Below are 22,029 nucleotides of genomic sequence, written 5' to 3'. Positions count from 1 at the left end.
TCATTTGTTGCTCTCCAAAGCATGTGTTTAACTTTTTGGGGGACCTATAAATTCCAGATTCCCTTCCACATCTTGCCACTTCTCACCCCTAATGAACAACTCGGTTGCTAGCTTCTCTCCGTCTTCGCCATCAGTTGGTAGGTTGATCTAGATGTATAGTCCCCTTAAGTAGAGTGTAACCACACTAATTTATTAGATACATCCTGAATACTCAGAGGTAGTCCAACAATGGTTTTTGCTTCATGAGGCAGAAATTCCTAAGCAATCAGCTCTCTTTTCCAAGTATGATTTTCATGATCAATCAAATCGCATACCTTTGAATCAAGATGCAAAACTGAAACTGGAAATACAATCCTAGAACCTGAGACCTTAGGAAGTCATTTATCCCCCTTGATCTTAATAGCCTGACCATTTCCCACCCTCCAAACTGCCCCCAATTTGACAACATGTTTAGCCTGGAGAAGGCTTTTCCATGCGTATGACCCTTTGTTGTATGCTTCACAATCCAAAATAGAACAATCAAGAAAGAACTTGGCTTTGAAAACCTTGTGAAAGAGAGATTCCTCATTGTTTTTAAGCCTCCAGATTTGCTTTGCTAGCAAAGAATCATTAAATTTTCCCAACTCTTGAAAACCCATTCCTCCTTCACCTTTGGGAAGGCATAGTTTCTCCCAACTAACCCAATGAATTCTTCTTTGTTCCCCTTTGTACCCCCACCAGAATTTCCTAATAAGTGTTTCAAAGTCATGTATAAGCCCTTTTGGTAGCTTAAAGTACGACATGGTGTATGTAGGAATTGCTTGAACTACTACCTGGATTAGAATCTCCTGGCCAACTTGTGATAAAAGCTTTTCCTTCCAACCCTTTAACTTTTTCCAAATTCTCTCTTTTATGATACTGAAAAACTTCTTTTTTTCCTAACCCACCAGAGATGGAAGACCCAAATAATGCTCGTACCTTTGAATTGCTGGGATGCCTAGAAAATTTTGAATAGCTGCTTGAGTTTGAGCATGTGTATTTGAGCTGAAAAAAAGATTAGTCTTTCCCCTATTGATTCTTTAACCTAAAGCTTGTTCATAACAATGGAGGATTGTTTGGATCTTCACACACTCCGAAATGGTGGCTTTGCAAAATACCAAACTATCGTCGGCAAATAACAAGTAAGAGATCTGTGGACCAACTGGACATAGAGAAACTCCCCTTATATCTCCATCTTCTTTAGCTCTCTAGAATGGAGCATGCAGCCCCTTTGTGACCAATAGGAATAAGTAGGGCGACAAAAGGTCACCTTGGTGCAAACCTCGAGTGGGGGAGATGAAACCATGAAGTTGACCATTTAGTATGATCATAGGTAACTGATTGAATACAGGTAGAAATAAGGTTAATCCACCTCTGGTTAAAGCCCATCTTAAGCATAATCTTCCCCAAGTAAATCCATTCAACGCGATCATACACTTTGTTCATGTCAAGCTTCAAAGCTATATACCCCATCTTACCCAATCTTTTTTATTTCAATTAGTGCAGAGTTTCATGAGCAATGAGAATGTTGTCAATGATAAGTCTCTCTGACATGAATGCACTCTAGGTCTCGGAGATCAGATTTGGAAGAAGTGGTTTCAAGCGATTTGCTAGAACCTTTGCTATCAATTTATACAGCACATTGCTCAAGCTAATAGGTCTAAAATCAGTGACTCGTTGTGGGCTCTGTACTTTTGGAATGAGATTTAGAAAAGTATGGTTGAGGTTTGCAAGGATGGTACCTGAATTAAGAGCTGTAAGCACTGCCTCTAAGACTTCCATTTCGACCTTATCCCAATATTGTTTATAGAACAATGGAAGGAAACCATTTGAGCCTGAAGCTGTTTCTGCATCCATTTGCTTGAGAGCAAACTGTACTTCCCCTGCTTCAAAGGGTCTCATCAACTCATCATTCATTGCTACTGTAACTCTTATTTTCACCCCACTAAGCATTGCATCAAAAACTGTGGGAGAGACCGTGGTGAAAAGGGAAGTGTAGTAATTAACCAACAAATCCCCAAGCTAATGTTCCTCCTCAATCCAAACTCCTTGTTTATTCTCTAGGCCTGAAATGAATTTTCTTTTATTTTTCTCTGTTGCTCTGCAATGGAAATACTTCATGTTTTGATCGCCATTTCTCAACCACTCTGTCTTAGAACGCTGATTCCACATGCAATTGTCCAAGTCCATCAGCTTCTTGATCTCCTCTCCTCTATAAGAAATTACAATTACTGCTTAACTCTAAAGTTTATCATTTTTTTTTAAATTAAAAAAATATATTTCTAAATTATAATAGATACAAATTATTAACCTTTACAAAAAAAGAAGAAGAAGAAGAAGAAGAAGAAGAAGAGAAGATGCGCATGCTTAGAGGTTAGTACTATTTATAAGAGAGTTCCCATCTTTGGACTGGACTTTTATGTGGTTTAAAAATACCCCTAAACCTTACGTTTAACAAGGAAAAAATTTGAGGACAACCCGATAAAAATATATCTCAAACTCTACTTAAAATGCCTACAAAATAGAATACTCTACTACTAATTCATATCTTTAAAACAAATTTATTCATTTTTAAAAAAAGAAAAGAAAATTATGACACTAAACCAAAAAAAAAAAAAAACTTCATCGCACGCACTTTGCGTGTGTGATGATGAAGGGTAACTTCATTTAGAAATAGGATCATAAATGTCAAATAACAAATTTTTATTTTGAATTCAAAAAGAAAACTCCTAAAATTTAGGATTTTTTTCCTTCACGTTTAAAAAAGAAATTATAGTTACTGCTTATCTCTAAAGTTTATCATTTTTATTTTTTTGAAAAATAAAAAAAAAATTTAAAATTATAATAGATACAAATTATTAAACTTTACCCAAAAAAAATTAAAAGAGCCTCTAATCACTTACATTCAACAACTACTAATCATAGGACTCACATTTCACATTGTATGTTTTTAGACCCCTGTAAACTAGATTGTTTAACCTAATTAATTAACCGAGTGAATATTTAGGTTTATTATTCAAATCTAGGTTAAAACAATAACAATCATATCATGTAAAACAGCGAAAAATATAAAGAACATAATAATATGATGACCCAAAAAAACCAATCTGGTAAAAAACCTGAGGAGGATTTAACCTAACTATCCTCAAGGTAAAAAGCAAATCCACTATGAAAGAATTGAAATTTGTATAATAGAACTTAGACCACTAACATTCTATTGCTACCTCGAGTAAAAAACTTACTACCACGACCACGAGACAACTCCGAGTCCACGGACTACTTCTTTCTTTGATCCACTGCAACCACAAGTTCTCCTACTTGTGACTTTGAGACTCCACTCAAAGGTTTCAGATCTTCTTTAAAGTTCTTTGTGCAGCAACTGAAGAGATCATCAAGTTCTTGACACGAATCTTGATCTTGACACCTCTATGTGTGTGTACGAAGGTAAACACTTCTAGATCTCACAAAAGATTCAACACACAACTCTCAAAAGACTTCTAAAACATAGTTAGGGTTTTTTCTTTTATACTTGGAGTAAAACACAAAATCCTACACGTCAAACAGGCTTAGGCTGAATTGGAATTTCTGCATAAAAATAAATCTGCACATGGTTCGATCGATCGAGCCTTGCAGATTTAGTCCAATAATTTCTGCAATCACTCGATTCCAATTTTACAAGTAAACACACTTTGAGAAAACCTAAACCTAGACTCTATGTTTTGATCATGGTTTGCCAACACATTACAAATTGAAATTCTAATACATTAGTTCCTAAAGTCTTAGAACCTAACACACATAATCTTCTCCTAAACTACTACCAAGAACTACAAACACTCTTATTACTCAAACACAAATGTTAAAATAACAAACTTCAATAGCACATTGACTCAACACAATTAAAAGGAAACATTATCCTACTTCGACACGATATGTTATGGACCCACAATCACAATGTGTAAAATCAACCTACTATCCAGGTCCTTTGATCTTTTATCTCATGTTGAGATAATTATCTTATGAAACAAGTTTAAATAGTAACAAACTTTAAGAGAAAATGTGGAAAAACTAATTCTGTATTAAGCTAATTGAATAAGATTACATTACAAGAGCTATTTTCTTTATATACTAAATGATAGAATTACAAACTATTGGCTAGTCTACAGTTTGCAAAGGATCTAGTATTAGGTGACTCCCTTCTTTTGTGTGTGTGTGTGTATAATTAAAATCCAATTTTGCGTCATGTGTCCTAAATTATTAATTTTTAGAGAAAGTTTTATTTCTTAACTAGCTTGTAACCCCATGCATATGCATGGATACACTTAAAGATATACAATAAGATGCATAATATAATTGTTTGGAGGCCTTTTTTTAATTGATCGGTCACATGTTGTCCATTGGAGGGGTAACCTTGCTAGACCCAGGTTTGTTTGGGGAGTTGCGTCCAGAACTCAATATTGGGTCATGTGGTCCAATGGCTACCGACGTACTTTTAAGCCTACCAAACCATTAAAGCCAAAATCTAAGAATCATGATAATGGTTGAATAAATATGTAATATGTGTTTGATATAATAGCTTTGATTAATAGTTGTAATAGTAGTTGAAATAAAGTAATATGTATTTAAAAGTGAAGTAATCATGTACTCAATGATGTAAATTTAAAGATATGAAAGCAGAGTCACTTATCTTTGTATGGTTTGTAGCTCCAACTATGTAGCATTAGTGATTTGATAGAATTCCAGTAGAATGACTCTAGCGGTAGAGAGACAGTTTGCCATGATTACTTCAAGATTAAAGGAGAAAAATAGGTGTAACTGGAGGGAGAGAGATTATGTCCAGCTGTGTATAGGGGCTGGTTAAGCTTGCCCCTCTTATCATGCACTAAATGAGTTTCCCCCTTGACAATGCTCTTTTAGTTGTTGTGAAGTTATGAATAGTGTTGTCTACCATGAGAAGGGCTTTTGTATGGAGTATTTGTGCCTTCTAAAAGAAGAGCTTTATGTAAGATGGATTTGTGCCTTCTAAGAGAAGGGCTTTATGTAAGATAGATCTATGTCTCCCATGAGAAAGGCTTTGATATAAGATCTTGGTGCCTTCTAGGAGAAGGGCTTTAGTAAGAAGTTTATGCCTTCCATAAGAAGAGCTTTTAGTATGAGTGTTTGATACCTCTTGAGAAGTGTGGAGATGGTAAAAGATATAGATGTTTTGTGAGATTTAGTATTTCTAATATGTATGATATATGGAAGTATGAGAGGTATGGTGGTTAAAGATAGTAAAAATATAAGATTATAACTGCTGGAAAAGTTGTAGAGGTTGCTTTCCAAGAGAAAAGATTTTGTAAAAGAAGAGTATGGAGATGGGTTTAGGTATTTGGAGATAGGAGCAGTAAGATAGATGTATTTTCTGAACATGGAGAGTGAGAGAATAAGTATGAGAAGAGTAATGGTGTTGTAGTGTGTTTAGTAATGCTGCTGGGATTTTCTGCTAGAGGATGGATGAGGGCTTATGAAGGCATTTATGAGCTAAGGGCTAAAGAGTTTAGTTCCTAATTTAGAAACTAAAAACTCAGAAGCTCAAAATTCATTAAGAGTTTAAGAAAATAATTAGAGGGAGAAAGAATAGGGAAGTTTATGAGAGAGTTCTTCTCCATTGGTGTCCCCTTGGGGTGTTGATGAAGGGTTCTATTTATAACTGAGTTTAAGGGGGTATTTTAGCAAAGAATCTCAGCCAAAATCTGTCCCAATCAGCAAAGAATCTTCATAAAATCCATCTTAAGATTTGGCCAAAAAAGGTATGTTTAGCTTTAAGGTATTCTTACTATTTTGGGTAAGAGCTACTGGAGAAAGAGTAGGAGAAAATGAAAGTATGATGTCACTTCCAGCCAGGTGTCAAGTATTGAACACATTGCTGGAGTCCTGCTGGAAATGTTTCCTTTTTTCGGTATTTGTGTTTTTGGTCCAAGATTTTATTACAACACATTTTTAGTAAGTAATAGAATGATTGGTTGAAAGTTAATGAAGTTTTAGAGATTTAGTTAAGGTCTCATTGTGTTGTGACTTAATCTTGGTGAGCAAGAAGAGCATTTAATACTCTGCTCTAGCAGCTAGCAGAAATATATGGTTTGATTGTGGCAAACAGCAACTGGATATTAGAGATATCATGAATATTTTGTATATATATATATATGGAGATTAAAGATAGCCAATCAAATTAGGCCATGTGTTTGAGTTGGATTTTAGCTGAAAGTAGTAATATAGATTTATGTAGAATAATATAATGAAGTTTCTAAATTTGTATAGGAACATCTGAAGGTTGAATGAATAGTTATTTGTTCAGCATTTAGATGACTGGAGATATTGAGTATTTGTCATATGATGAATATTAAGTTTTAGGAAAAGAGCAATGAGGAGTTTTATTATTTTAAGTGTTATGTGATAAGAGATGCTTACCATATGTCACCCGCTACACACGAACTCATCAAAGTTCAGGGAGTTGGAGAAGACACGCCAAACAACATATTTCTTTTATTAACTTTAAACCGTTGGAGCTTTACTGAATATACCTCTTGGCCCTCTAAACCATGACTCCCAAAATTTCCTCAAAGAGGCTCATGAGCTTGGATCATAAGCCAAAGATGAGATGATGTACCTTGGGTTTTGTTGTTATTTGGCGTAAATATGAGCTTTTGTTGAAGAAGCCGCTTGCCATGAGCGTAAGAGAGGTAATATGGGCTGTGAGCTTTGATTTATTGCTTGAGCCAAATCCATATGTTGATGTTGATGATGTTGTGGGGTTATGATCCCAATTGATGAAGAGAAAATATGGACCATGAATCTACCTCTTGAAATAAGGATCTTGTAGGCCATGTGAGTCTAATCCATTAAAATAAGCTTATTTTGGGTTTTAAAGAGATTTACCAAAAAAATCAATGATATGTTGATGTGGCGTAGGTTGCCAATAAAGTAGTGCCATGTGGGGCAAAAAAAGGGTCCTCAACAATAATTCTTATATATATAATTTAAATACTATTAATAGTCATATTTATATTTTGTTAACTCTTTAAAAAAATTTGTATTAGGTATAAAATGTAAATTGTCCATTTTTTTTAAATTATTGTGAAGCACTTTTTTTTTATGATTCATTTATTCTAGACTCTTTGGTTTTTTTACTTAATAACTCACTTGGATGAATATTTATGATATGGTCTCACATTTGATTCTAAAATTAAGAAATAAAATACATTAAGAATAAGTAATTTAGGATACATGGCGCAAAATTGGAACTCTAATTTGAAATTCTAATTTGAGTTTCTCTCAGTTTCACCTATTATATATAAATATATATATATATATATATATATATATTTACACATATACATATAGATTTTAGAGTTAAATGTGGGACCACATCATAAATATCCATCCAAGTGAGTTATGGTGTACAAAAACCAAAATAGACATTTTGGATGACTATTTATGATATGGTCCCACATTTGATTCTAAAATTAAGAAATAAAACTCTTTAAAAATAATTAATTTAGGACACATGGTACAAAATTGGAACTCTAATTTGAAATTTTAATTTAAGTTTCTCTCAGCTTCACCTATTATTATATATATAGATTTTAGAGTCAAAATGTGAGACCACATCATAAATATCCATCCAAGTGAGTTATGGTGTACAAAAACCAAAGAGTTTAAAATTAAAAAATAGACAATTTTATATTTTCTACCTAATAATATTTTTACAAGACTTTTTAAAGAGCTAAAAAATATATATAAGAATGACTATTAATAATATTTAAGTATATTCATGTATAAAATGAGAATGAGACGCTAAAACTAAACTAATATCTAGAAAATAAATTTCAATATATCATTTCTCATATATATATTTAAATTATCCTATATATCTTAATGTATATTTTTTAAGTATATCCCTCGATGCCAATTGCTAGATGCAACTATTCCTCCCAACAGTTCCTTTGTATGGAGGAGTATCATGGCTGCCATGCCAATTTTAAAGAGTGGTTGTTGTTGGAGAGTGGGAATGGTGAAGATATTCGGGTAAGGAAGGATAAATGGATCCCAAATTATCCCCCTAATAAAGTGCTGCACCTGGTGGCTGAGGAAGGGGAGGAATGGGTGGTTTCATAACTTATAGACCCAGATTTACATTGTTGGAGGCGAGACATAATCATGGCGAGCTTTCATAGAGATGATGCAAATGCTATTTGCAGAATTCCATTAAGCTGAAGGAGGGTAGCAGATTCAGTGGTCTAGTTGCACACTAAAAATGGTGCATATTCGATTTGATTAGGCTATCACATTGCTAGGAAAGTGGTGACAACTAAGAATTGGGCAAAAAGTTCAAGAAGTGCAAAGGGGTAGCAGACGTGGAAAGCACTATGGAGATTGAAAGTTCCTAGAAAGTTAAAGGTTTTTGGTTGGAGAGCTTGCCATGAAATCCTTCCGACCAAGGTGAACTTGGCAAAATGAAAAATACTAGCTGATGACAGGTGCCACTGCTACAAAAGAATTGCCGAGACTGCCATCCATACTATTTGGGAATGCGGAGCTGCGCAGGATGTCTGGGCTGGAAGCATAACTTCGCTGCAAAAATGGTCTACGAATTGCCTTGATTTCAGGCATTTATTTAAGTGCTTGATGAACAGATTACCGAGGGAAGAGCTAGAGCATTTTCTTGTGCAAGCGTGGATTATATGGAACCAAAGAAATGCAATGGTACATGGTGGACAATTGAAGGAACCGGGCTGGCTGAATAGGAGAGCCTAAAGAATTCCTTGATAAGTATAAGAAAGCGCAAGATACTCTAATGATTACGAACACACCAGGAAGTAGATGTGTATGGTGAGCTCCGCCTTTAGAGGAGTATAAACTAAATTTTGATGCTGTTGTTTTCTTAGACCTGCAATGCTCGAGTTTTGGAACAATTATTAGGAACTAAAATGGTGAGGTTATGGCGGGAATGTCAGCTAAGGGTCCCTATGCGCACAGTAGTGAAGAGGCTAAGGTCATGGCGTGTCGAAGAGCTTTTGAATTCTCTAGGTTGATCATTGAAAGAGATCGTCTGAATGTTATGAGAGCTCTATCTGCTCCTACGAAGAACAGATCACTGCTTGGCCATATTTATGATGACACCAAGTGCAACCTTAGAGGAATGCAAGTATTGTCCTTCAATTGGGTAAAAAGATGTGGAAACATAGTGGCTCACCCATTAGCGAAACATGTTGGGAATTTATTTGAGGATACGTATTGGATTGAAGATACTTCAACGCCTACTGCGGATGCTTTGTACTATGACTCTTTACATATCAATGAATGATTAAATTCTTCGCCTTGAAAAAAAAAAAAAAAAAAAAAAAAAAACTAATATCTAGAAAATAATTTTCAAAAAAATAAAAAATAAAAAATAAAACTTTTTTTATTTTTTTTTTTTGAGAAGGAAATAAAAATAAAAACCTAGAAAATAGAAAATAGAAAATAGAAAATAGAATTTTAGGAACTCCAGCTGGAGTTACCTAAAAAAGGGTCATCTAATCTTTTTGTTTATGAATAAAAGCCAAAGAAAAAAGAGGAGAATTTTTTGAGAAAGAAAGAAGAAGAAAAAATGGAAGCACTAGTGGTGAGGAAATTGGGTGATCCGACGACAAAAGATTGGGAATCATCGCCCATAGTATTGAGCAAGGAGGAGGCAATCCCAGCATTTGAGTCTCCAACGGCGGTGAGGGTGAGGGTGAAAGCGACGAGCTTGAACTATGCGAATTACCTTCAGATACAGGGTATGTATCAGGAGAAGCCTCCTCTGCCCTTCATCCCTGGATCCGATTATTCTGGAGTAGTCGATGCTGTTGGTCCCAAGGTTTCCCAATTCAAAGTGGGAGACCCGGTTTGTTCCTTTGCGGCTCTTGGCTCCTATGCTCAGTTCATCGTTACCGAGGAGTCACAACTGTTTCGCGTTCCAGATGGGTGTGATTTGGTGGGAGCTGGTGCACTTCCTGTAGCCTTTGGAACCTCACATGTGGCTCTTGTCCACAGGGCTCAGCTCTCCTCTGGTCAGGTCTTGTTGGTTCTTGGGGCCGCTGGAGGGGTTGGTCTTGCTGCTCTTCAGATTGGAAAGGTTTGCGGAGCCATTGTTATTGCCGTCGCTAGGGGTACTGAAAAGGTCCGTTTCTTGAAGTCATTGGGTGTTGCTGATCATGTCGTTGACTTGAGCTCTCAAAACGTTACGGTTACCCAAAGTGTGAAGGACTTCCTCAAGTCCAGAAACCTCAAAGGGGTTGATGTTTTGTACGATCCAGTGGGAGGCAAGCTTGCTAAAGAAACCATGAGGCTTTTGAATTGGGGTGCCCACATTCTTGTCATTGGCTTTGCTAGCGGTGAGGTCCCTGTCATCCCTGCTAACATCGCCCTCGTCAAGGTATCAAACCATTAATTAAATACTAGTTTTTAATCTCCACCTATCCATAGCTCTGATTTCTGTTCAGTGCTTAAGGATTCTCTGCATTTTATGTATATATAGTTTCATTATCAAATTTTATAATGCATCATCCTGCTTAAACTACCAGAATTGGACAGTGCATGGACTTTACTGGGGTAGCTACAAAATTCATCGACCGCGTGTTCTTGAAGATTCTGTTAGGGAGCTACTCTCATGGATGGCAAGAGGCTTGATTACCATCCACATTTCTCATACTTACAACCTGTCTGAGGTCAGTAAATCCTTAATGGCCTGTTTGGATTGAGAGGGGAGGGAGGGGGAGTAGAGTAGAGTTGAGTTGGCCAAAAATGAATACAACTTAAAATTCATTTTAGGACTTAGAGCTCCAATTTAGGTGTGGTTCGCCTATCAGGTTGCTAATCAACTCAAAGCTTTACAGTTGAGTGGGTTGCCTTACCAAGCCTCATTAGATTCGTTGGGCCAGATAACTTGGTTCAGGATGGAATATTTTTCATTCACTTATGATCTCTTTTAATTAAGTGTCCTTTGATTTAATATTATTCTAGAGCTTATCCTGTGAATTGGATTCTCTTTTCAATTCTGAACAGAGAAGAAATGCTTTTTGAAATGTTCAACCTTTGTCTTGGTTGTTATCCTTGAAGTGTGTGCGATACAATTTCATGAACTTTCCTTGGAACCAGGGCCAAATTGTGAACACATAGAAGTATAGAATGGGTGTCATGAGAAGGATTCAATAGTTGGAACAAAGTCATTTCCTATTGCAAGCATAATTTACCAGTTGCTTCAAATTCATAAAATTATCATGATACAATAATACTTGTCTTTCTTTCTTTCTTCTTCTTCTTAGTAATGGCGATGGGTTTGAATCCCCCCATCCCACTTAAAATGAATCCAAAAAAAATAAAAAACAAAAAGGAGTAAAATTAGATTTCACATCCTTGGAGTAGCTCTTCAGCAGCTTAGTTGAACAAGCTGCTGTATCCTGCAACATGCTAGCATATATTGCTTAAAAGGATCCACTTGGTTAAGTTTAGACAATCTAATTTTCGATTAATGTATACTGGTTGATTGAACTTCTGATCAACTAAATTTCTTGTTCATTACAGGCCAACCTCGCCTTTTCTGCTATCAAAGATAGGAAAGTGGTTGGGAAGGTGATGCTTGTTCTTGATGACAAGAGTAATGTCAGATCTAAGCTTTAACTTGATCAAGATTCAGCAGGGATGGTGTGGAGATGGAGAGCTATCCTTGGCACTTGAATGTCAGAAACTCTACCTTTTCATAACTTATGACCAATAATACATGGTGTCTTTTGTAATTTCGTGAAGAAACAAACCCAAGGCCTATTGACAATATATAAATCAATATAAACATGCAAGTCTTGGGCAAATAAATGGCTTACGTTTTTTTTTTTTTTTTTTTTTAATATTATATTATAAATAGGAAAGTCATCTTCAGTTGGGTTTCTAATCATTCCAAACCAATTGGTGATTGCGCAAATAGAGGGGTAATGTGGGGGTAATGTGTGAAATCTATATAAGTATTGATTGTTGCTACACTTCTGTTGACTTACATCAACATAGCATTTTGGTCTGATCGATCATGTTCGGTCCACTCAGTGATGCTCTGGGATGAGAGGTTTGTGTAGAAAGAGAAGTTGTCTCATTATTAATTATGTCACATTATCAGCGCAAGATTACATTTTTCTTATGTTATTAAAGACTTGTATTTTTATTTTTATTTTTATTTTTTGTAATATAAGTGATGGGTTTACTTATATTTGAAGGGTGATGATAGAATATAATTAGCCCAAAACAACTCCAAAAATCACAATCAAATAGGAATCAATTTAAATTTTTTTTTTCCATTAGTATTTGCACATGGATCTCAAGGGTTAGCCTTGCCCTCCACCTTGCCCATACAAGAGGAGGAGATGCCATTTGAATTATAGCTCATTTGTAGTTTTAAGAATTTTGTTTTTTTTACATCAATTTCATTCACTACTGCTAATAAGTCGTTGGCAAAAATTGACTTACATAAATCAATACTAAAATTATGTTCTCTTTTGTTACATAGAAACAAAAGTATACTGGTGGGGGACGCACGCAGGCACACCTCGAAGACATTGACCTCAAGAGGTCAAGTTATGGCGCTCCTTACACGGTAGGACACCTACCCTAAAGCCCGAGGGAAATTAAAGGAACTTGGGGTCTGACAGGATCAAAATGAGGACCAAGCCTTGGACACCGATGGAGCCCGTGTTCTTAAGAGGCACAACCCTACCAAGGAACACCTTGCCGTCTAACCGAAATAGTCTCACTTCATCAAATTACCATGAGAACATGTAAGGAAAAACGTAGAACCCAACGCATCCATCACCTCTGCATTTAAGACCCTCCTCACCTAATATCAACTGCATTAATTGCTGATTAATTGGCCTGAGCAAGGAGGACAACCCTAAAACCTACCCTAATGATCATAAAATGGCAGAAAGGTGTGTTGATGGGACAAGCCACTCCCCAGAAATCTAGCTAGAGAACAGGACAACTAGAGGAGGAGAGGTGCTATAAAAGGGGGAGAGGATCAACAGGGAAAGGGATCTAGAAATATTGAGATAAAAACTAGGAGAGAGAAAGTAAGAAGAGCTCTTTAGGAGAGTTCAGCTTTGTTTTATTCTTGTAACTCCCTCGGGAGCACCGTTCTTGTTAGTTTTTAGTGATGACTCAACTCTTTTATCCTTGATCATTTATCTGATTCTTCTATTGTGGATTTCCGTCTCGTATTCTCCATATATTAGTTATGCAAATTAGGACTCATACTAGTTCTTTTTAGCTTTTGCATTCTTGAGCCCCCACATATACATTGTCAATTTAAGAATAAATAGATGGTATAGTTTTTTTTTGATAAGTAAAAATTGGGTTATAGATCCACCCCAGAGGGGTGGGAAGCCTTAACCGGATGTGTGGGTAACAGGTAAACTCGAACTATAATAACCTGTAGATAGTATAGTTACATGCCTCCCATCCATACCAACTATAATAACCTGTTTTTTGAGATCCAAAAAGGTTTTGTCTTCTGGCAAGTGGAATTGAGCAAATGGCCATTCTGAGCTGAAATAGATATGTGGGATAATGGGAAGAAAACACCATAAAACCATTCCCCTAAACATCAAGCTCAAATTTAGGCTTTACCAATAAATGAGTCAAACTCACTAGCACAAGGTTTGATTTAAGAATATATAATATTATATATTTATAAATATATATGAAAATATACTTAGATAAACTTGATACTGTGTCGATTTGTAAACAAGTTCATAAAAAAATCAAATAATTACTTATAATTTATTGATAATATAGATATTCCATATCGTAGTAAAGACTATATATATAAATTTTAACAATATAGAAATGGCGATTTTCATAAGTTCATAAAATAAAAATCATTTCATCTAATTAACTCAATAATTTTATCCAAAAAAAAAAAAACTCAATAATATAATTTTAACTATACTTTAATTTTTAATTATTAGCATAAATTTGAAAAGGAGTAAAAGAATTTTAATTGTGATATTTATTATAAGTGGGAAAAAAAATTAAATTAATCAAGTAGCTCATGATTATGCTTGAACTTGTTTGACAAGAAAATGAATCAAGTTTGAATATATAATTTAATCTATTGATGAACAATTTAGAACTTTTCATACTTGGTTGGCTTACAACCCTATGCGGAACCAACATATTTACCATCCTAATTGGGCATGTAAGCATATATTTGAAATTGTTCTCAAATAATTTTTTGATTTTATTTTTTTACCCTATTTAAAAAAACAAAATCAAATTGTACATAAACACCAAGATCAAATACAACATGAATTTGTGAGGACCAATTAATTATTGACAAATACATTTTTTTTCCCTTTTAGCTCATAATTGAACACTTCAATATTTCTGAATTTGTATCTTCATGACACTCGGTAATAAGACCTATATATACATCATCCGTGAAGAAGACCACTATAGCCTTAAGATGAATTTACACAGCAAGACATTCGAGCTTCATTTTTACACATGATGAGAAGAATTTACTGCTCATGCTATCAGTACATCCCTATCCAGGCCTCTTTCAGTTTTTAGAAAGCGTACATATTCCTGCTGTAGCATCTCCCCTCCATGCACTGGGTCGAAGCTGCATCTGTAGAAGCTGATAGTGCGGGAAAAAGGGTAAGAGAGACTAATAGTCCAAATCTGAGAGAAGCATATTAATAATACTACTGTACGATTTTTGCTGATATTGCTACCCGATATCAGATTTATCTTAGCCTAGGCTATGGGTATCTGCAAGGGATTAATTTTCATTGGCATGTAGCTCACTTCAGACCTTTCAAGCATATCATTAGGGGTTGCAGACACAAGAGATCCAAATGAACATTGAGAGGTTTGCATGATCAAGCACATGATAACTCAAATGTGTTCTAAGCAAATGCTTAATTAGTCTTCTTACTTGACAACACATTACTGGCTTGCTTCATGAGGATGTGCAGTAAGTTCCACACACACACACACACACACACACACACACAAAAAAACAGTCAAGTCCACATACACAGCCACCCAATCACTACATAAGGTCACTGCCACTTGCTTCAAGCTGCATTAGTCCCCTACTTTGAGGGATAGAGCTGATACCAAATCCACCAACCAAATGGTATACTATATAGGTGACTAGATATTCCAATTTCCAAACAAAATACACAGAGCTACATGCTACTAATAAAAGCAGTACTCGTCATTAATTTATCAAAAAAATGTAGGACTCATCATTAGAAAGAATTAATTTTAAGCGTCTGAAAGAGCTTCTCCACATAAAAAACAAAATGAACTAGTTGAGAATCATGAGACACAAGCAATTAGGTACAGAGGTCAGAGATTTACTACAAAATGACAACAATATAACTTGTCAATAGTTCCAACAAAAGGTTACCTCCCCAATCAGCATAAACAGTAGGAAGTAGTCAGGTGAGCTGAGAGAAGATTTAGTGCTGGATATATTGCTTTATCTTTGAATCTATAAAAACTAATTAATCCAAAACAACTCCAGAAATCAGGACCAAACAGGAATCAGTTTTAAGAATCTTTTTCATTAGTAATTCACACAGATCTTGGGGGTCTTGAACCCATGGCCTCACTCTCCACCTTGCTCTTACAAAGGGAGCAGATGTCATTTGAACAAAGAGCTCAATGGCAGTTTTATGGGTTTTTAAAAAAAAAAATTATTTTAAATATAAATTTCATTCACTTAAATAAATCAGACTAGAATTATGCTCTCTAATTCTACACACAAAAAAGAAGTATAAATTCCCAATATAAAAATAAACAAATAGTACAGTTACATACCTCCCATCCATACCAACTATAACAACAGTGTTCTGAGATCCAAACGCTGAAATGAATTGTGTGTCTTCTGGCAAGTGGAACTGAGCAAATGACCATTCTGAGCTGAAATATTTTGGTAAAACCCCTGGAAAAGTATCAGAAAATTTAGATAGGTTAGATGTATAGGAAGAAAACACCATAAGACCATTCCCACTCCACAATGTCAAGGAAAACCACTCAAGAAAAGTTCAGAGATATGAGTTGGGGTGGGTTAAATTTCTAGCACAGTATTTAGCTGATCCCAAAGGTAAGCCTCCCAGTGCAGGCAGAAATATTAGCCCTTGGGCCAAGAGACCTGTAGGATGAGCTGGGCTCATTTTTAAAGGCTGGTCAAGTTTTGGGCTAGCCTTGGGCATGATGTACATTGGCATGGACTGGCCTAGCACAGCCTAACACTTTATTTTGTTTAGTATTTCTTCATTATATATTCAAACAATGTTTTCATGAATTATTTGAGTTTGAGATGATACAAATTCAGAACTATTAGTTTAATATTTGAAGTGTAACCATTTCATTGTGAAAACAAAATTAAACATAAGAGTTTCATACAAAAAGAGTAACCATATAACAGGCTCAGCCAAGCCATGCTCAGAATACGCACTTCATATGAAAAAGTAACCATAAGAGTTAATAATAATATTCATGTTTCACTAAATGTTAACATTTCAGAGCAGATAAGTTCAAGTTATCTCAAAGAGTATATAAAAATTTTCACAATCAACTCTGTCTCACATAAATCCTTAGTGAAAAGTTGCAAATTTCCAGGAAGATTAATTGCAGACATTCCAAGTCTTTGGATTATTGATTGAGAAGCCTCCTTTACCTCTCATAAAAGATAATGATGACCCAGGGTTGGCACCAGTATTTGGAGAAATAAGAGCATCTAGGGCAGTTGAAGAATTCTGCTGCAACATTGCTAGCCCTTGAGCAGCATTTGACTGAGCAGATGAGTCCTCCCCAACCACTCTAACTCTGAGGCTAAATATATGAACAGTACCTTTGTCGCTTGATGCTGCCAACCATTGGACATTTGGAGAGAGCGCAATACTATAAATTTCTGCTCTGTTGCCTCCTCTACGTACCTACATGCAAGAAGTAAATGAGACCATGCAAGCATTGGATGTAAGAAAGACCAACAAAAGTGGGCACTGTATCTTCCACACATAAAATAAATTATACTAATAAAAAAGGTGAGGTAAAGACCTATAGATTCTGTAACCAATGCAAGAATGCCTAATGTAATAAACAAGATAAATGAGTTTCAAAAAATCTCTCTCTTTCTGAAGACATCCTCAAAAAAAGCCATTACACCTTTTTGGAACTACATGGTAATCAGGCATTGATCTATTAGGTCTCAAAATTTAATTTAATTTTTTTAATTGCCACCATGGCAAGATGTAAGCGGTTCAAAAAGAAATTAAAAAATTATGGCTCAAAGTGAGATTATGAGAAAATGCTGAATGAGAAACTATAAAGAATTAGAGCAAAAAAGGAATTAAATATGAACCCGATGATCAGTCACAAGAATCATTAATTTAGGGACAGAATATAGGAACAGTATGAATAATAATTTTTTTCCTTCAAATTATTGAGTATTCAATACCATGCTGAGGTGTTAAAAATTAAGTTTGAAGATTGCATCCTAAAACCATGTAGCATAAGCTTGAGAGAATAATTAAAAAAAAAATATATATATATATATATATATATATATATGATACAAAAATCAATAAGCAGGTAAGCTACCTCTTGTAAGCGACTCCCATCCATTGTGTTAAATAGTCTTATCAAAGTGCCTTTTGTACTAGCAGTTGCAAGAAGCAGCCCATCCATTGTCAAGGTGAGGCATGCAATCTGAGAATCATGAGCTTGAATTAATTTTGTCATATTCAGCCCAAAATGTTCAATTCGAACCTGTCCTCTTTGAAGACCTGGGCAAGCCAACACAAATGCATTCGAATGGTGTGAGAGGCAGCACAAACCCCTAGGATTTGCCAGAGTCTCAATCTGATGAAGAAGCTTCAGATCCATAAAGTTGTATACATAAATCTTGTGCTCAAGAACAACAACGATCCGATCCCGTCTTAATTTCACAGCACGAACCTCAGACCTAAATGCAAATTCACCAATGCACCGGCTCTGATGATCATCCCAAATCATAACTTTATTTGGTGGATACTGGGAATTAGCTCCACCACCAACAAGTGCCAGAATGTTGCACCTGAAGAGCATCTCAACAATTTTAAAACCCCCGCTTTTCAAATCACGTCTAAAAGTTTCCTTGAAAGGGTCACAGTTATAGATACGAAAACCACGGCTTGTGCCAGCAGCAAAGCAACCATAGTCCTGATTCCAAGATACAGAGAGTAACTCAGTGTCATCAGTGTGATTGAACTCCAGTTCAGGCTGGCTGAAAGATCCAGAAGGCCCGGCGTTTGGGGTTTCACAGGTGCCAATCCTTGCCGGTGGAAGTAATCCTCGAGATGTTGAAACTGTTGAACTCATGTGCAACGAAGGGACAGTTATCAAAGTACTAGCTGCAATGAATAAATGCAGGAAACCATGGATAATCAAAGCCTTGAATGATTATGGAACTGAATAGGAAGAGGGAAACCCTCAGGCTTGGCAATATCAGACAAGTTACAAAAAAAGAAGCTATAATGTACACAATGCTATTGATGTGTGTATATAATCAGAACATGCAGTAGAAGTGAAGAGGAGAAACATGAAATCTGAAGCAACCTACCACTACCACCAATGAAAGGTAACGACAACAAATGAACGGAATCACCTTTTTTTAGTCGTGGTTGGTGAAGCCCCAATCCCTTTAATTTGTTATGTAAAATTGTTCTTGTTGATTATCAACTATAGACTATAGTGAACATCAATGGGATGCTTTTTAATCAGAGTCTAATTCACATTGTTGGGATCATTAAATTACAAATCCTCCCTCCCTCTCCCGAATAGAGATGCTACAAAAACTGGTCTGTTTAGTAGAGCATAGGTGGGTCTGGAATTGGATAACTTGACATTACAATTACTACAATAATGGTAGCAGCTTTTGGGATATCATATCAAACGAAAAGAAGAGATTAAATGCATATAAGTCAAATGCAGTAATGAAGATGTGGGTTTGAGTTGATACTGATATTGAATACAAAGAAAGAAGAAATACGAAGAATCGAATTAAGAAAATGAGAGAAACACAGCACAGCGACACTAAAACTAATGAAGAAAGATCATCCTCCTATTCAAAATTAATTGCGATCCAAATTGTTAAAAAGTCAAATGATCGTAAATACCATAAAGAATGAAGAAGTGATTCACAGTCATTAGAAAGAGAAGGCAAATTAGGGAATAATAATAAGTGGTGTTGATTGTTATGAATTTTTTTTCTAAATAAAGGAAATGGAAATACCTTTTTTCCTTCGTTTCTGATCAGATCGATCCCTCTCCGTCTCCGATTGAAGAAGATTATTACACAAAATAAAAACAAATACTTTTAAGTTTGAGTTTGAGTTTGAGGGAGAGACGCCGCACCACTTGTCTTGTCGTCTTCTCAAATCTCAATTACAATTAGATTCAGATTCAGAGACCAGAGACCGCCTTTTCTTTTCTTTTTTTTCTTATTATGCACCTGTTCCCACTGAATTCTCTCCTTCCTTCCTTCCCACACGATACCCAATCTCTCTCTCTCTCTCTCTCTCTTTTCTTTTTTTAAACTAACCCACCTTTAGCACTATGTATTGCCTTTTCTTTTCCATTCTCCCCCCCCCCCCCCCGAATATTACATTACATTACTAAATAATATTTCCTTTTTAAAAAAAATACTTCTTTCTCCACACACAAAAAATATATATATATATATATTAATATTAGGAGTCCAAATCTTCTATCCCACACTTTCTGCTCCACTATATACTCCACAAATAAAAATATGCCACATGTCCATCTAATTTATTAAATGCTAAATTTATGCCTTTTATTATTTCAATTACCTAAATATGATGGGTTATTTATTTATTTATTTTAGGAAATTGAAATAATAGAAGGCATAAATTTAGCATTTAATAAATTAGATGGACATGTAGCATGTTTTTATTTGTGGAGTATATAGTGGAGCAGAAAATGTGAGATAGAAGATATGGACTCTAATATTAGTAGTATTTACAGATTATTTCTCTGGGATAGCTATCACCCATTACTTAAATATCAAATTTTGGATCAAAACTCCTACCTTCCACTTAGCCCTTGTTTGGGAATGAAATGGAATGGAAATTGTAGAGACAAAGTTTGGAGCCCAAGTCCAAACATGTGGAATCCTAATCTAGTAAGCCCAATACAATAAATTTTATAAAATATGGGTCAAAAAACTAGGTCTAAATGAGTTGGACAACGATTAGCATGGAGTTAAGAGTCAATCAAACACGAATAAAAGCTATTATGACCTGAAAACCTTCCATCCGAGGAGACCAAAATTTGACGTACATATATAAATCACGATATTAGGATTGTTTAGCATGTTACATTATTCTCTCTCACTCTCTTTCTCCCCCTTGCTTCATGGGGGCTCTTCCACATTATATAGGTCATTCTCGATTATCTGGACCTTACACTTGTTGATCATCTGGATCCCCATTTGAGTACCCATCCCATCAAACATCCCTTTCAACCTTTTGTGAGTTGTGGCAGTTAAGGCAGCACTGTTCAGGAGTCTTTTCCACATTAATGCTGTTAGAAAAGTAGCTGCAGTGCATTTAATTGTGGTGGTAGTAGCTTTTCCTAAGATATTTTGAGTTTTCTTCCCTCTCATATGTTCAGGGGGTGCACTTCAACTGCTTGAGTATACACTTGGTCTGCGTTTGTCGTGTCTGAGGAGGAGTTCCTCCTCGGACCTTCTTCCCTTTGTCTCCCATTGATGAGATTTGTAACGTAGATCATCTAAGCCATGTTTCCCTCCTCGGACTTGTTAGTGTCCTCGGATAAGGCCCAAGGTCCAATACACTAATTTGGACCCTAGCCCCCACAATAGCCCCTCAAAACTCCCATTTTTCCCTTCCATCCGAGGAGAAAAGCGGGGTTTTATTATTATTTTTTTTTAAGAGACAGGACCAATTAAGTTTGGTTCACATGTGTGGGAGTGGTTACTTCTGACGCGTTGTAGATTACGAGGCGCTATTAATTGCTCTAGGCGGCTTTGTGTTCCCCACATCCAACAACAAAGTGCAGATCCAACGGCTGGCATTCCTCCTAGTATTTTGAGCAGGAGCAATCTTTTCCATCCTCTCCTGCTATATAAAGCCTTGAAGGAACCCTTTTTGCCTTTCTTTTTTATGAATATCCAAGAACTTCAGAGAACTCCAGTGCCCAGTCTTCATAAAACGCACCAGCCTCTTGAGTTTCTTAGTCATTTCCTATAAGAAGTTTTTCTTTGATAAGATCTCTGAAAGCTTCAAAGATTATTGTACGAATACCCGTAAGTTCTCATTCCTTTATATTACCCTATTTTCATCTCGAACTTCCTCCTTGGCCCTTCAGTTCATCTAGGTGGGTAAATTCAAGCGTTTAGTAGATACACCAGCCGTTATGGAGGCTTTTAGAGCTAGGTACCGTATTTCGCAGGGGGTGGTTTTAGAATATTGCCTTCCGAACCGAGTACTGACCGATAGAGATGTGGGTCAAGTTGTCATTCCCATGATCGCTTTCATAGAGGGAAGAATGACGCTTCTCATGCATAGGATTACCTGAGATTACTTACTTAACCATAGGTTAACACCTTATCAGTGTGCCCCCAACCTATTTAGGGTCTTGGGCTGCGTAGATGCCCTGAATAAGCAAATGGGCTTAGGTCTCACATGGCACGATGTGGTTCACATGTACGAGTGCCACAAGCTTGCCAGCGCGGGGTACTACCTTAAATCTCGATCCGAGGTCGTTAGGCTAATATCCTGTCTTCCCAAGTCTAATAAGGGTATGAAGAATGACTACCTGATTGCCTCAGGGGAATGAAGCGACGATCTTCATTGTCCAACTCGAGCAGGGGATCCAGGTGTGGTATCTTTAGGATCAATCCCTTGGGAAGGGAATTTAACCTTT

The 22,029-nt window shown here is 36.0% G+C and overlaps 2 protein-coding genes across 2 annotated transcripts; one reads left to right on the top strand and one right to left on the bottom strand.

Moving 5' to 3' along the window:
* The first annotated feature begins 9,585 nt into the window (after positions 1 to 9,585).
* Positions 9,586 to 12,248, top strand: LOC115957862 (quinone oxidoreductase-like protein 2 homolog). Its single transcript, XM_031076202.1, has 3 exons — positions 9,586 to 10,456; positions 10,605 to 10,748; positions 11,605 to 12,248. Exons 1-3 carry the CDS (start codon positions 9,647 to 9,649, stop codon positions 11,698 to 11,700), a joined length of 1,050 nt encoding a protein of 349 aa, XP_030932062.1. The 5' UTR covers positions 9,586 to 9,646; the 3' UTR covers positions 11,701 to 12,248.
* A 2,141-nt stretch (positions 12,249 to 14,389) lies between these two features.
* On the bottom strand, positions 14,390 to 19,672 carry LOC115957709 (autophagy-related protein 18c). Its single transcript, XM_031076023.1, has 5 exons — positions 19,353 to 19,672; positions 17,680 to 18,472; positions 16,757 to 17,015; positions 15,895 to 16,018; positions 14,390 to 14,701 (listed from the first exon to the last, which is right to left on the bottom strand). Exons 2-5 carry the CDS (start codon positions 18,436 to 18,438, stop codon positions 14,590 to 14,592), a joined length of 1,254 nt encoding a protein of 417 aa, XP_030931883.1. The 5' UTR covers positions 18,439 to 18,472; positions 19,353 to 19,672; the 3' UTR covers positions 14,390 to 14,589.
* Between the last annotated feature and the right edge of the window lie 2,357 nt (positions 19,673 to 22,029).

This window comes from Quercus lobata, chromosome 8 (genome assembly GCF_001633185.2).
Source record: "Quercus lobata isolate SW786 chromosome 8, ValleyOak3.0 Primary Assembly, whole genome shotgun sequence".
Taxonomy (NCBI): Eukaryota; Viridiplantae; Streptophyta; class Magnoliopsida; order Fagales; family Fagaceae; genus Quercus; species Quercus lobata.
This window is presented reverse-complemented; position numbering and strand designations above follow the sequence as displayed.

What these genes read in the sequence shown, in the direction of transcription:
- LOC115957862 (XM_031076202.1), top strand. Translation starts at nt 9,647, where the DNA reads ATGGAAGCACTAGTGGTGAGGAAATTGGGTGATCCGACGACAAAAGAT. An exon ending in CTAACATCGCCCTCGTCAAG is followed by an intron (nt 10,457 to 10,604) that starts GTATCAAACCAT and finishes TTAAACTACCAG; the next exon opens with AATTGGACAGTGCATGGACT. An exon ending in ATACTTACAACCTGTCTGAG is followed by an intron (nt 10,749 to 11,604) that starts GTCAGTAAATCC and finishes TGTTCATTACAG; the next exon opens with GCCAACCTCGCCTTTTCTGC.
- LOC115957709 (XM_031076023.1), bottom strand. Translation starts at nt 18,438, where the DNA reads ATGAGTTCAACAGTTTCAACATCTCGAGGATTACTTCCACCGGCAAGG. An exon ending in ATGGGAGTCGCTTACAAGAG is followed by an intron (nt 17,016 to 17,679) that starts GTAGCTTACCTG and finishes TCTTGCATGTAG; the next exon opens with GTACGTAGAGGAGGCAACAG. An exon ending in ATCATTATCTTTTATGAGAG is followed by an intron (nt 16,019 to 16,756) that starts GTAAAGGAGGCT and finishes ATACTTTTCCAG; the next exon opens with GGGTTTTACCAAAATATTTC.